Source organism: Aplysia californica, unplaced genomic scaffold (assembly GCF_000002075.1).
Source record: "Aplysia californica isolate F4 #8 unplaced genomic scaffold, AplCal3.0 scaffold00066, whole genome shotgun sequence".
In the NCBI taxonomy this organism is placed as follows: domain Eukaryota; kingdom Metazoa; phylum Mollusca; class Gastropoda; order Aplysiida; family Aplysiidae; genus Aplysia; species Aplysia californica.
Genome location: NW_004797336.1, coordinates 1,104,335 through 1,120,331, shown reverse-complemented (window position 1 = coordinate 1,120,331; position 15,997 = coordinate 1,104,335). Strand labels below are relative to the sequence as shown.

The 15,997-nt window shown below is 42.7% G+C and overlaps 1 protein-coding gene across 1 annotated transcript in view; it reads right to left on the bottom strand.

Moving 5' to 3' along the window:
* LOC101852537 (titin) overlaps positions 1 to 15,997 on the bottom strand; it is a 60,727-nt gene that overhangs the window by 12,981 nt on the left and 31,749 nt on the right. Inside the window, exons 9-14 of the mRNA XM_035968534.1 lie at positions 7,763 to 14,015; positions 6,446 to 7,612; positions 5,178 to 5,267; positions 4,594 to 4,723; positions 2,371 to 2,470; positions 1,604 to 1,653 (exon numbers count right to left, since the gene is read on the bottom strand). Coding sequence (XP_035824427.1) covers positions 1,604 to 1,653; positions 2,371 to 2,470; positions 4,594 to 4,723; positions 5,178 to 5,267; positions 6,446 to 7,612; positions 7,763 to 14,015 — 7,790 coding nt within the window. The remainder of the gene's footprint in view (positions 1 to 1,603; positions 1,654 to 2,370; positions 2,471 to 4,593; positions 4,724 to 5,177; positions 5,268 to 6,445; positions 7,613 to 7,762; positions 14,016 to 15,997) is intronic.

Below are 15,997 nucleotides of genomic sequence, written 5' to 3'. Positions count from 1 at the left end.
ATGCAATAAATCAGATTTAAGACATTACCAAAAGATATTATGAGGACATACTCAACTAAAAATTAAACATAAGTCTGGCCATGCATTTGTCTTTTGCGGCACCCAAGGTTTCAAATCCACGATTACATGAAAGCACTGTGAAGCAAAAATACATATTGACAAATGAATACAAATAACCTATTCTCGATGTCTCCTTTAACCATAAAAGATTACATAACTATGTAACCTGTGTAAAAGCAACTATAGACCTGCATGTGAGGCTCAACCAGATTGTCTGAAAATTTTGCGCAACCCCCCCCCCAAAAAAGAGCTTTTGTGGGTGTCATAAGGAAGGACTTCCGAGTAACGAGCGACCACCCCAACAAACACAACAAAGAAGAGACCTACCCCTACCCCTAAAAAGAACCTGCAACGAGCCTCATGTGAAAAGGCCAGCACAAGTCCAAAATGAAAAACATTTTTAAAATTAAAAAACCACACCCCAAAACAAACAAGGCTTACAAGGAGCATAATGGCCTACACCTACATATTGCTAGATCTACAATAATAGGGTTTGATATCAAATAACACAATAGAATTGGAATAAGAATCCTCCATATAGATCTAGTAAACTAAATAAATCTAGATCTAGATCTAGAAGAATAAGTGAATAGGATCTAGGAATAGGCCTTGAACTAGAAATCCGCATCCGATTCCGAACAGAGGGGCTCAGCTGAGTCTAGATTCGAAATAAATAAATAATTCACGCACCTGATGAAATGCCTTTTACCAACATTAATATTACAGCACAACCTCTGATAGGGTTTGACAAAATAGAATTGGAATATGAATTCTCCATTGAGGTCTATAATGATCTATATAAATCTAGATCTATCTAGATCTAGATTCTATTATCTAAGTGAGTCGGACTGGAATGAATCCACACGATCTGAACAATTGAATTTGTCAACAAAACGAAATTCAAAATGGCCGCTCGAGCACGAAACTGAAAGTAGATAATTTAGGTCGTCGTCTTTTTTCGTATTCGCATTTCTATTCAGGTTCCGACAATTATGTCGGAAACGCCGACGTCGGCAGTCGGCGATGCGCGCGTCGGCGGTCGGCACGAAAACGAAAGTGCCGACAAAGCCGACGGGAGAAAAGGGGGACGCTGGCAGTCGGCCAGGCCTCGCACTACGCACATTGACTGATACAGGTGGGCCTAGCGATAGCATCGGCCGCCTCGCGGGTCGCGTCGCGATTGTCGGATTTCAGACGATTGTCGGCAAACATGCAGGTCTACAACTAGCAGTGAGCAATTAACTAATGAATAGCACTGCACGAACACCAATGTGGCAGATGTAGTGAACACTGGCAGCTGTAGCATACATTTGTGTATGACAAGACAAAAAGGGTTTTTTTTGCTTTGTTTTTAATTTGAACACACTGATAATATAATGTTTAAAGGGAAAAAAGCAATACAGATCTCCAAGGAAAAAATAAACTGGGATAGTGAAAAAGTAGTACCTACTAGAGGCACCCTCAAAATAACCACTTACTTATCAACTTGATGTACAGTTATTAAAGAGACAAAACATCACAATGAAAATAAATGTTTTCTTACCCTTTTCTAGGTTGTGCTGCATCTCATCATCCCCATCATCCTGGTCATTACTGGTAGAAGAGATAATAGAGAAAAACCATGAAAAACATTTCAACAAACTGTCATTACTGGAATTAAAATGCAGACCAACACAAACCTGAATGCCTAAAGCAACCAACTTCATTCAAATGGCATGGACATAAATCGGGAGAGGCAAACATTTCTGATATGAAAAAAAAAAAATTTATAAATATTAAGGGCTTCTACTCTGTCCAAGTTCTCCATTACATTACAATAATCATATTTTCAGCTCCCCTCCACTCCTCTTACAAATCTATGGTTTCCATGACAAATATTTTAATAGACTAAAACTTAGCTCATCTCTTCCGAAATACATGACAAGAGGTCTTGTTCCACAGTCTAAAACATACCTAACAGTAATGATTAATCAAGGTGTATTCTACTTGCCCTAGTCCCAGCTATAGTTTTCCATTCTTTGGTTCACCTTATCTATAAAACATGCAAGCACACCTGTAAGTGGCCCTCAGAAAAATTGCCTGAAAATCTGAAGGAGCGTAGTTGCCCGCCAACGCGTGACACCCGAGCGACACAAGCGTGAGGATTAACTAAAGGGGCCCGGGGCAGAAAATTTTTAGTCAGTCAAAATTGCCAGATCACAAACAGGTCTGATGCAAGGTATTCAAACAAGAGGGGACAAAAAGAACATATTATAGAGCCTTTCACAAATCAGAAGTCAAGATGCCCCTCAACTATCGTAAAATGCTTACTCATCCTGCCGGAGTCCATTGGCCAACTCAGGAGGAATTTCCAAGCCCTCAGCAATCAGCCTTGCTCTTTCCTCCCTCAGTCTAGCACGATTGGCCCTCTCTGGGATGAGAAAAATATTAAAATTCAGTTAGGCTAAAATACAATGCCTCCAAAAAAGCGTAGCAAACGCAAACAAGAGAAGAGTCCTGATGAGCAACATAAGCATGACACAGCATATCAATGGTGAGGGGACCAGAGAGGGCCTTCAATTCAGTGTGAATCAGTGCTATGGTCATTCAACAATTTCAAAAACATAAGCATAACTCTGTTGTTCTTACAGATTTTTCAACTGTCTTCTAAATCCGAAACCTGGAAAGGCAGGTAACCAAATGCATCCTATGAAATATGCAAGCATGTGCTTCTGATTCGAATATGGTGATTTAAAATGTGCCGAAACATTGCCTTTGTCTGCTGATCAGAGGACCTACATGTCCGGTACACCCTTAAAAAGCATAACAGCAAACATTAAATGTTTATTAGCTATCCAGAGAACTGGTGTGAATTTTTTTGTACATAGCACAAACATTTATATCACGACAGCCAGTAACAACCAAGGCAGCCTTTAAAAAGGTCTTGAAAAGGAGCATTGGATGAAAGTTTTGCTTAATGGTTACAGTTATAGTGCGGTCAAATATTCATGGCGCGACTTATTGTTAAATATCTCCTCAACTATCGAACATAGGTTCTCCAGTTTTTTCACAATGACTTGTATCAATTTGTCATAACAGGTCAACATTTTTGTAAACACCTGCAAGCCGTATTCTAGAAAATTCCTAAATAAATACTAATAAAAAATCCAAGGGCGTGGTTTCTACAGATTTTCAAATTTTTAAATGTTTACAGCTGGGGCAATATTGCTTTTATTAGCACGTCCGTCATATTTTTCTAATTAGAACATCATACTTATTGAACACGTTTTGAGAACCTTTAGGGCCTAAAATGTGTTCACTTTTTAAAAAGATTCTTGTAGCAAATTTTGCAAGTAAAAATTGTCATTGATGAGCTGTGAGATAGGCCATATGCGTAATCAAAATGTGTGTGAGAAGCGGGAAGTGCTGTGATCGATACCATTTTACATGTAACAGAGATTTCAAGTTTGCTATATATATTTATGAAGAAAAGTTTTTTAATCTAGCCCCAATTGTTCTGGAAAAATATGATTCAGTTAAGACAAATTGATACAAACTGCCTGTTAACCCTCTGCGTGTGCACCACGACCAGACTCATACCTCCCTTCCGCACGCATCGCGACCACCGGTCGTAATCCGACATGAGTGTAGAAACTATACCGCTGACATGAGAATAGCCATTTTTTAAACTGCTGATGACTACAGTCCACTAGTGCAACATTTATTAGTGCCGCTGGCTGCGCATTTCACAGTCGTGGATCAGTTTGGAGTTTTTTATATGCAATTTTCTGGGATATTGTTTAGTTTTCAATATGTCGGATTCATCAGCCTATTTAGACATAGATTTACCCAACATTTTTCTGGAATCGGGCGACAGCAATAAAGAGTTTGAAGGATTAGATCCTCAAATAAAAGATTTAGATCAACATGTGAATGATGGGGATATTGTGTTGTAGATCTAGCGAGGCTCAGCCCAGAAGGGGATGTCGATATTCCTGCTGATCTCCAAGCAGGCTGGACTAAAAATGATGAGGATTTTGATACCAACAACAACATAAAAAAACCACATCTGACCAGACACAAGGGTAGTTCATTATTTAAGACACATTTTTCCTTCTTACTGTAATTAGAAATTATGATAAATAAGAAAGATATGAGCTTTTATTATAACCATGTTGAAAATTGGCATTTTTCTAAAATAAACCCACCACTGAAGAGAAGTAATGGTAAAAATGGCTTAGCACTAAGAGGGTTAAAGAGATATTTGAGGATAAGTTGTGCCACTAATTTTTGACCGCACTATAAGCGACAAGGTTAATATCAATTTGACAGAAAAATAAAAAGCAATAAATGTATGAAATTCTTTGAAGGCAGCATCTTATCTTTGAGAAAAAGATGTGAAGGTAGAGCCAACCAGAGAGATCATCAACCACTTGTCTGTGAGTGATTCATGTCTAAACATGCTATGGATACAAATCAGAGACAGCAAACCCAAGGGCTAATTTGCAATCCCAAAATACAGACCCACAAAACGACCACTGCACCCACACACACCTTCTCTTGCCCTCTCTTTTTCTTCCTGCAGACGTTTTTCCTCCTGAATTTTCATCTGTTGCCTTTTTTCCTCCTCAGCTTGAAGACGCTTCTTCTCTTCTTCTTCCTCTGCCTCTCTGTTCAGACGTTCCTTGGATAACAAGAAGACAAATACCGTAGTGAGATACTTTGTATCAATACTTTAAAATTGTAAACATTGGAAAATATAAAGTTAGCCTATTCATCAGATCACAGTTTACAATTATGTTTTAATTTTTTAAAGAGATTTCTGTAACGATGATAACCCCAGCATCTTTCACTATCTCATTTGTCTAGGCATGGATCCCAGTAAAGAAAGAAGGCTGACTGTATCTAACTGATCCTCAAGACAACAGTTTATGTGAACAATTTAAATACTGTCCACAGATATTAGATATAGATTGCAGTTTAAACTTTTATTCCCAGTCCCAAAGCAGAAAGCAAGTCGCTTTTTGTTAATGCTTTAGAATGAATATGACTACATCTCAAATAAATAAACAAGATAACCCCAATAAATTAACAGGTTTAACCTTAATTACGTCTTTAAATAAAACATCTTATATTACCTGTTCTTCTTCCTCCATTTTCTTCAGCTCAAGACGATATGACGATCTTCTCGGCATCATTTCTCTTGCTCTCTTTTCTCTAGCTTGCTCCTGGAAGATTTGAAGTACAGGTTAACATCAAGCTGTGATCCATGAGAGTACCTCTACGCTTATGTTGTCCAATAAGCCAAAAAGCTGATTACATAGTTAGTCTACACGTCCACCAAAATAAGATCACTACCAGGCCAGACTAAAGTACAACGTTTATGCAAGGTTTAGAACCGACTCAAGACGATTCATGTCCACCACGTCAGACCAGCTAGGCTTAACCTATTTTTAGCCCAGTGTGTTAGGGTTACGAGAACAACAGATAGCACAGGCATAGGCGATTTATTGATTTACATTTTCGGCATTGTTTCTGATGTGTAGATCTATAGAGACGTATAAGAATAGGTCTAAACACCCTGGCATACATTTTAGCTCATACAAGCCGGGTGACCTAGGTATTGCGCGAAAGCTTATTTTTATCTAGAGAGAGAGCGAAACAATCTAGGTCAAGTGCTTTAATTCCATTTTTCAGCACAAATCTTTTACTGTACAACATATTATAATAAAATACAACTGTATTGATAATGTAAAGTGCAATGAGGAAGCAAAATATACTTATAGATGCAAATTTTCTTCCAAAATGAGTCGAATTGAGGCTTTCTTAGTACCTGTACGGCAGACAAAAAACACACAAGCAGGAAAATTGCGTAGTCTTAGGCAAAGAAGTCAGTGAATGACAAAAGGGAGCTAATTTGCATATATGAGCCTGGCCTGCAACTGACGAAAAATGTCATTGGACTTGCCCCCTTATAATGCACAAAAAGAGCGTAGAATACATCACTCACAGCGCCAGTCAATTGGAACAGACAGCATACCATGTAATTTTTGCACAAATCATTTGTAACAGTAACGTGAAGAGATAGACCAGTAAGCAGTTCAGAAGTAAGAACCCCCCCCCTCCCGCACAATCAACCCACTATACACATAATACACAACCACCTGCCTCCTGATGTTCATACTTTACTTTTAAAGGCCCCGTTTTAAACTCTTAGACATCACAATGCTCCCACCAAGACCATACTATGTTGAGCCCATTATAAACATCTTCCATTAAACCGGTCATACACAGCATACAACGAACCTACATGAACATCTTCCACTGAGCCTGTCTCAAACATCTTACATTGTGCTGAATGGGTGCTACGACAAACTTAATCTTACACAGTCAATAAGCAACTCACCTTGTCAGCCATGATGGTCGGGATCTCTGGCAGGAAGTCGTTCTTGATGATTCGGTAGAGCTGCTTTTCCTTGTTAACTTTGGAGTCCTTGAGCTGGTCAGTGAGCTGGGCCCAGTCCTCTATGGTGTCACATACAAGCTGCCAATGGCTCAATCCCCCGCGGAATGCCTGAGCATCTGAGTAAAGCAACACTTCCTGGAAAGCTTTGCTCTGTTTTGACTTAGCCTCATCAGCCCATTCCTTGTCCTCCGCGGCAGCTAGTTCTTCCTCAGGCTTCTCTTCTGCGGGAATTTCTTCCTTCATGTCTTCCTCTTTTACTTCTGTGCTTTGTGCCATCGCTTCGGTACTTGTGTCAACCTTCTCAGCAGGAGCCTCCACACTTTTCTCATTTCCTGAAGTCGCTGGAACATAGTCTTCGACCACCATGTCTTGTATCTCTTCTGCCCCTGCCTGAAGTCTCCCCGACTCTTCAGGCACACAAATCTCTTCTTTCACCTCCATCACTTCTTGACTTGCCTCCTGAGAGTGTATCACAGAAGCATTCTCTTCATTATCCAAGATGCAACGGCTGATCTCTTGTGCAACTAAGTTGTTACTGAGATCTTCCTCTTTCGGGGGAAGAACCAGGTCTTCTCTCTGACTGAGACTGGCCACTTCTTCGGAATCTTGCCTCCTCTCATCTCCCAGCTCAATCTCTTCCTTCTCTCCTTCAGCATGACAAGTTGTGACAGTAGCCACATCATTATCACCTTCTTTCTGTCCTTCCGCTTTTTCCGACATATCATCTTGCTCTGGGGTCAATTCACTTTCAGCTTGGTCGCACATCCCTTGGCCAGACAAACTATCTGCAGCATGATCATCTAAAGAAATAGTTTCTGAGTCCTGCTTTAGTCCTTTATCTTCCGAAATGCCAGCCTCTTCATCAACACATTGCGTCTGAACTGAGGGTTCCAATTCATCCTCCTTGGTCTCATCTTTCTCTAAATCTGCCTCAGCAGAAGTCACATTCTCCGAGGGCTCAATCCCAACACTAGACTCCTCCTCCATCTTTGTCTCTGTACTTGCCTCCACAGACACGTCCATTTGAGACTCTGCCTCTGCCTCCTGCCTTTCTGTCTTTTTCGCCCTCTCTTCTTCTACTTCTGTCTCTTTCGCCCTCTCTTCTTCTACTTCTGTCTCTTTCGCCCTCTCTTCTTCTACTTCTGTCTCTTTCGCCCTCTCTTCTTCTACTTCTGTCTCTTTCGCCCTCTCTTCTTCTACTTCTGTCTCTTTCGCCCTCTCTTCTTCTACTTCTGTCTCTTTCGCCCTCTCTTCTTCTACTTCTGTCTCTTTCGCCCTCTCTTCTTCTACTTCTGTCTCTTTCGCCCTCTCTTCTTCTACTTCTGTCTCTTTCGCCCTCTCATCTTCTACGTCTGCCTCTTTCGCCCTCCCTTCTTCTGGTTCTGTCTCTTTTGCTTCTTTTGCCATCTCTATTTCTTCAACAGATGCCTTTTTCTCAAGAACTGACTCTTCATCACAGACAAGTGCTTCTGTTTCTGCCTGTGTCTCACTCACTGTCTCTGTATCGACAGCCGTCTCCATGTCACCAGCCATCACATCCTCTGCCTCATTATCATAAGGTCTTTGCTGACCCATCTCACTATCTGTCTCCATAACCATCTCTTCCTCTGCTTCTGTTGTTTTCACCATCTCTTTCTCCGCTTGTGTCTCTTTCACTATCTCTTTTATTGCTTCTATCTCTTTCACCATCTCTTTCTCAGCTTCTGTCTCTTCCACTATCTCTTTTATTGCTTCTATCTCTTCCACCATCTCTTTCTCTGCTTCTGTCTCTTTTGATGTTCCTCCCCTTGACTTTGCCTCTCTTGCCATCTCCTGCTCAGTTTCCGTCTCTTTTGACATTATTTCCGGTACTTCATCAACAGCCTGTTTTTCTGTATCAATTGCCATCTCATTCTCAACCTCTGCTTCAACCAAAGCCCCTTCCTCCGTCACTCCCTTTTCCGTCTCTTCTTCAACTGTGGTTTCTTTATCTGTCTCTTCTTCAACTACTGTTTCCTTCTCTGTTTCCTCTTTAACCATTGCTTCCTTCTCCGCCTCCATTTCATTTTTCTTCTTTGACTCGTCTTCAACCGGCGTTTCTTTCTCTGTCACTTCTTCAACAGTCGTTTCCTTCTCTGTCTCTTCTTCAACAGGTACTTCATTCCCTGCTTTGTTTTCAACCGGTGGTTCCTTCTCTGCCTCCATTTCATTTTCCTTATTTGGCTCTTCTTCAACTGACATTTCTTTCTCTATCTTTTCTTCAACCTGTGTTTCCTTCTCCGTCTGTTCTTCAACTGCTGTTTCCTTTCCTGTCTCTTCTTCAACCAATATTTCCTTCTCTGCTTCAATTTCATTTTTGTTCTCTATCTCTGTCTCAGTTTTCTTCTCTATCTGTGTCTCAGTTTTCTTCTTTATCCCTGTTTCACTTCCATTCTCTGTCTCTACGTCAACTACATTCTTCTTCCGAGCTTCAGACTCGGCTTTTGTCAGAACCACTACTGCATTTTCAGCCTCCTCCATTTCAACCACTGCATCCTTGACTACCTTAGACACCCCATCAGCCTCCTTTCCTGTTTCTGTCTCTACCACCGCAGTCTCTTCTGTTCCACTTACTCTCTTATCATCTGTTTCAATCGTAGTTGTCTCATCGGCCTCTGTCTCCACAGCCACTTCACTTCCCCCTTCTCTATCCACTTCTTTCACTTCCTCTGTAGGCTCCAACACTGTCACAGACCCTTCAGACTTGGCCCCACCTTGCATCAGATTTTCAGCTCCTTCTGGAGTCTCACTGGAGATTTCCCCGACTTCCATATCCTCCTCCTCCTGAGCTTTCTCAGGCTCAGTCTCTTTTGCTGTAATGTCTCTCTCCTGTTGTAAAAGCGCCTCTTTCTCCCTACGAGAAGCAGATGCACTAACCACACCAGTCACCACTGCCTCCACATCATCACCACTTGCCACCTGTGCTGATACAGTTTCCCCACTTGCTTTATTTTCTTCAACTGCTTCAGCTGCCTTGTCTCCATTATCTATTGCAAGGTTTGACTGGGTCTCTTGTATCTGGGCCTCTTCAGAGATTTCCATCGCCCCCATCTCATTTTCTCCCGTGTTCCGCTCTGTTCCTGAATTTACCAAGCCTTCCTCAAGTACTTTTCTTCTCCCATCCCCCTCAATGACCCCCTCAAGTGATCCAGTTTTCTTTATAGCTACGACTTCATCCTTTGATCCCCTTTCCTCACTCCCATCACCTTCCTTTGAAGGTGTTATCATGTCTTTGACAGCACTCTCACCACAGACAGTCCCCTCGTTCAGAGCCTCATTCTCTGCACCTCCCTCACTAGCGGTCCCTGAAAGGTTCCCTTCCTCCCGGGCCACCGTCAGCGTCTCAGCTTGTTTACTACCATCAAGTTTTGGAGCCAACTTTGTCATATCTGTGACACTTTCACCTTCACCATGTTCAGAGACCGGTCTTTCATCTCTCTCTTCTTGGTTTATCGTGGGGGACTTCTCAAGGGCAGGCATTTCTGATTCTGAAATACTTGACACTGTTTCCCCTTTGGTCGTCGAGGCAGCATTTCCTTGTTCCGATAGATTTCCATCACCAGTCTCTCCAGGGAGACGGGCACCTGTGTCTGTCACCTCAACTTGCTCAGCAGCTTCCCCCCCTGTGGCAACAACACCAGTTCTCTCACTGCCTGTAGTGTCATAATGCCTTCCAACTGAACTATCTCCTACACTAGCCTCATTTTCTGCATCACGCTTCGCTAACCTTCTTTCTTCTGCACATACAACATTCACTTCTGAACTTAAAAACTTCCCCTGACTTTCAGCACTGGAGTCTGCAGTCTCAGAAACCTCACTTTTGTCTCTGCTCTGCTGTAGCGCTGTAACAACCAATCCAGAATCCTCTATAACTCTATTTGATTGCGAGAGCATTTTCTCTGCCGCCTCGTTTTCCTCTGAATTTTCAGTGCCTGGTACAACATGTAGCTGTGGAGAACTTTTATCTCCATCTGATGAATGGTGCGTCACAGCTATATTTTTCATCTCTGAGTCTTTGTCCTCAACATCAAAATCATGAGTAGCTTTAGCGTTTTCTGAACTTTTCACAACCACAGCTGTCACGGGGCAACCCTCCTTCTCCAGAGAGACAGATGTGCCAGAAGAGGTGGTTAAAACACTGCTTGTGACATCAGCAGAAACCGCACTGGCAACGTCTGCGCTTACACCAGAATCAGATGTGTCAACAACCACAGCAGTGTGATCAGTATTAACAGTAGCAGTCCCTGTGACATCCATGACACAATCATCCACAGTTACATCCTCCTCAGAAACAGACGGACCATCTGCAGGTTCCTCATCAGGACAGTTATCACAAGTGACCTCGAGCCCCTCGTTGGAAGCAGTGGCAGGGACACTGTCGGTCTTCACCTCCATCTCAGCCTTTAGTTCCAAGGCAGTGGCTTCAACACCCGAGCCCTCTTCCGACACCACAGCTTCTTCCTTCTCCTCACCTGCCATCTCTTTGGACTTGGGAGACACAGGCAATGATTTTTTTACTTCAGGCACAGGACCTGACTCAGCAGAAGCATCAGGCTCAGAATGCCTTCGGCTATTTTTCTCTCCAGACGTCTCTTCCTTCTCTTCTATGCAATCTACCTCCATTTTTTCAGCCACTTTCTCACATTCACTCTCAGCACTCTCCACAACATTTACCGAATGGTTGAGCTCTGATTTTGCGGATGGAATTCCATCTTCAGGGACTTTTTCAACTATTTTTTCAGCAAGGCTTGATCCTTCCCCTGAAGAGCTGCTCTGAGCACAATGCACTACTTCTTTCTCTTTCTCTGGCTGCTTTTGATTGTCACTCGCTCCAACAACGCCATCCACCTCATCATCTCCATCACAGGCCACCTCTTTGCTTTCAGATGACACTTCTTCATCAACCTTTTCTGAGGACTCTCTTAAGTCCACCTTCTCAGAAGACTCTCCTCCCTCTACCTTTTCTGAAGATTCTGCTGTGTCTGTTTTTTCTGAAGACTCAGATTCTCCTCTGTCTCCCTTTTCTGAAGATTCTGCTCTATCTGCTTTATCAGAAGATTCTCTTCTGTCTCCCTTTTCTGAAGATTCTCTTCTGTCTCCCTTTTCTGAAGATTCTCTTCTGTCTCCCTTTTCTGAAGATTCTCTTCTGTCTCCCATTTCTGAAGATTCTGCACTGTCTGCTTTATCTGAAGAGTCTGCTTTATCTGAAGATTCTGCTCTGTCCGCTTTATCTGAAGATTCTGCTCTGTCCGCTTTATCTGAAGATTCTGCTCTGTCCGCTTTATCTGAAGATTCTGCTCTGTCTGCTTTATCTGAAGATTCTGCTCTGTCCGCTTTATCTGTAGATTCAGAAGATTCGCTTTCATCTGTCTTCTCTGAAGGCTCTCTACTCTTAGCTTTTTGAGAAGTCTTCACAGATAAGTCTGTTCCAGTCCTGGACTCCTCTTGATCAACCTTTGTATCCTCATGAGACGGTACAACTACCTTCTCGGGTCGATCCACTTCATCATTGGGTTTTTGTGAAGAACTACTGACTCGCAGATCAAGAGCAGAGTCCTGAAAATATTCAGAAAAAGAGTTGTCCCCTGCCAGTGAACTAAAAGTGGTTGAGGCATCAGCAACTGTGAGGTCAATGCCCGAGTCCACAGCAGAAGGCGTGTCCAGCTCCATGTGGTCAGCTTGTGGCCTGATCTCAGAGTCGGGACCTGCACTGTCGTCTTGACCCACAACTCCCTGTGTCACCTCAGTATCTACACCAGGAACAGGTGTGTCCACTTCCATAGGGTCAGCTCCGCCTTGGCCCATAACTTCCTGTGCTGTCTCACTACCTAAGCCAGTAACCTGAGGTGGAACCCTCCATTCTCCAACACTCAAATCTATCTCCTGAGCAGCGCCTGCACCTTCTACCACATCCATCTCCCTCATTTCTTCCTGACCGTCATCCATCAGCCCACTTTTATCCTTATCTTCTGACTCGTTCATGTCCACTTCTTCCAAGTCAATTATGTGAGAGCTATCTTCATCTTCATCATAGTCTTCACTTTCGTCTAGGACATCATCACTAACTTTCACTTCTTCATGAACCTCGTCCAATCCTGAAAGCGACATGTCCTGACTCTCCTCATCCTTGTTACTCTTCTTCTCTTCACTGACCCCCAGAGGCGAATCTAAGTGGTTTGGGGCATCTTTCTTCACAGAACTCTGCACCATATCCCTGGTTGTACAAATCTGTCGTGCGGAAACCTCTTTACCTGAATCGGTGTGAATTTGACCAGACAGGTCTCTCTCTTCAGAGCCATTGTCATTATCTGCAGTATCCTTTACATTGTCTTTCCCTAGCTCTTTCTTGCATGATTCTGAGTCTTTGACAAGTTCTATGACATCTGTTGACGTTTCTTCTTGCCTCTGAGACATACATTTCTCATCAGCAACTTCTGAAGCCTTCCCTTCCCCATCACACTGATTACCACCACTCTCGCTTGACTCATTGTTGGTTTTGACTGTCACTTCACACTTCTTTGCTTCATCTCCATCCATCGACGTCACACCATGCTCCTTCACTTCCCCCTCCAGAACTGATGTGGCCACTACAACATCAGATTTAGAGTCATCTACAATCTCTGATGCAATAAGTTTTTCCTTTAACGCCTCGACATTGACTGATTTCTCCTTCGTTTTGTTTCTAGACTCTTTGATTTTTTCTACCACAGACTCTACACTCTCTGAAACCATCTGTCTCACTGGTCCCTCAGATGTTTTTTTCACTGCAGCTGCAACTTCTTTCACATTGTTGACAACATTTACATTTCCCTCTCCTTCCCTGCAAACCCTCTGCTCTGATTCAGCCTGGTCTAATTCTTTTATTTCCTCCTTACTGTCACATGCCAGTTCACCATCTGGATTGTCAGCGTTCAGCACATTCGCTTCAGTATTTACTTGACGGCTGTCTTTATTTTTACGTCGCTGTGGGGTTGATTTTCTCCGTGAGCTTCCCCGCTTACCCACGGTGACAGGCTCAGGGACCTTGCCACTGTCAACTTCATCTTCTGGGAGAGCAGGGGCAACACTGACCTTTTCCTCTGCACTCACAGTCAGGTCTGTTGAGTGGTCATTTTCCCCAGCACCATCATTGACCTCACCATTGACCAGCTCCATCTTCTTGTCAACTTCTTTGGGTATGCACTCATCTGAAACTTCATCATTAGTGCTATTATCAGATGTACACTTAACTACTGCTGAAGAACTTTGCTTGGTAGTGCTGGACAATTCATTACTGGAATCTGGGGTGGTTGTTCGACTGTGCCGAGAGCTCAGCTGAGCCTGAAAGCCATCAATTGCCAGTCTCTTCAGTTCTTTCTTTGCCACTGTCGAATCAAATATGATGTCAGCTCCAGCTTCCTCCACACCTTGTCCTCTCCGAGAGCGCCTAGTTGGGGCAGGAGTCCCGTCTGACACTTGTTTGCTCCTCGGAGTTCTCTTCTTTACTGGATCCCTGGAAGGAAAAATAACAATGGCAAATGTGTCTCAAACCTTTATGTAGAGCTATCCTGACACTTATAAAAGTTGCCCCTCATTGTTATTGTACAGCTGATGTCATATGAGCTGCCACCATATGTATCACAAAGCGGAGGAATCAGGCGCTCGTCAATTTTTGTGCATGTCATCTGAAAGCTGATTTATTTGCCTTGCTTTCAATTAAATAAATACAGTCGAACCTGTGTAAGACGGCCACCCATTGTCAAGGAGAAAAGTGGCCGTATAAGACAGGTGGCCGTCTTAGGCAGGACTGATCACGATGAAGAAAACAAACCATTCCTTTCTGAGAAAATAAACCCTTCCTTTCTGAGGTCCCAACCGAAGATAGTTGCGTAGTTGTTGTTATTTTTGTTGTTGCATTTGTGCACGGGTGACAATAAAACGAAATGTGTCAGACAAGGGGGACCAAATGCTATGGTAAAACAAACACGTGTCGCTACCACTCGGAGAACAAGCAACGCTTCTGTCACAAGTTCATGCTGACGTTCATTGTTACTTTGTTACAGACTGGGTAAACAGTGACCACTCATCTCACTTACGATTTGTGTATGGGTTCTGGGCGCGGCTTATGGGTTACGAGTCGAGGGATCACATGCTTCCCTCCCCAGCAGCTGAAAATTAATTTTGTTATCTATTGGTCAACAGCGAGAGGGGCCTACACAACATGATCAGTTGGAGGGACTACCTAACAACGACACGTTTTTAGATTATGACGGCTCGCCCACAACGCCAGGGGCCAATGCTTGATTTATGACAAAGCGTAATGGAGTCATTAAGGTGGCCATCTAAGACAGGTGTTATTGCTTTGTGTGATAGGGGTTGTGAGTTGAAATATAGTGGCCGCAGCCGCATTGGACAGATGCCCGTTTTACACAGTTAAATTATATAGAAAAAACGAAAGGGGGAAATGGAAAGTGGCCGTTTGTACAGGTGGCCGTCTTATAGAGGCGGCTGTCAGGGCAGGTTCGACTTTACCTATTTATCTTGAATAGATATTTGCGACAGAAGGAAGTGAGGTCGCCTGGTTTCAGTGGTGAGATTAGCGAGAAAATGGCTGCCAAAGTTTGGCAACTCCAAAAGCTAAAGAGTCCTTGAAAACAGAAAAATGACATGTTTTGTGCCTTTAACCAATGTTTTTCAGTAAAATTCACATGGAAATGTGATTTTACATGGACATAAATGAGGTTCAGCCAAAAAATAATAAATTCTATTAAAATTTCCAAACTTTCGGAAAAATGCCTGTTTCTCCGATTTCTGTATTTTGACAAAAGCTGATTTCACCTCGCTGCCTCACATATATAAAAGAACAGAACATAAATAATACTTCATACTCTAACAACATAAATGAATAGAATATTTCAGTCTCCTCCAGGAATGTTGTTGCTATCGATCCAGCAACAGCTGGGCTCTCATCCTTCTGTCACTGCTTCCACCAGCCGAAGCTGAAAAGTAAGGAAAATTCTGCCGGGGGTCCGAGCAGGGCCCAGGGACAGCGTCCTGGTGGAAGCTCCCGAAGAAATTGAAATTGAGTGCTTTTAGAGGGCAGGAAAATGGTATTTGGGAGCCTGTTTGAAATGATTGCCTACAAACCATAACATTTATTTTTTCACCAACATTTTGTCTTGTTTGATTTCTTCACCATGATCTACATAATATATTTCCATTGATAGCAATGTTTAAAAGCAAGTTCCCCTTCCATTGCTACTATAATTCAATTAATTTGTCATCGCACCATTGATAGAAGGCAAACCTGCTAATTTTCCTTAAATTTCACGTCTGAATGTCGCATGTCACAACCTCGGAACACCACTTCGAATTATTCTTGATTTTAGTCGTTTTAGGCTGGTTTTAGCATAAATTTCTTTCATCGCTGCCCTTATCGCGTTCCCGTGCCGTAGAATCTTCGTATTGATCATTTCTCTAGATCTAGACAAATTT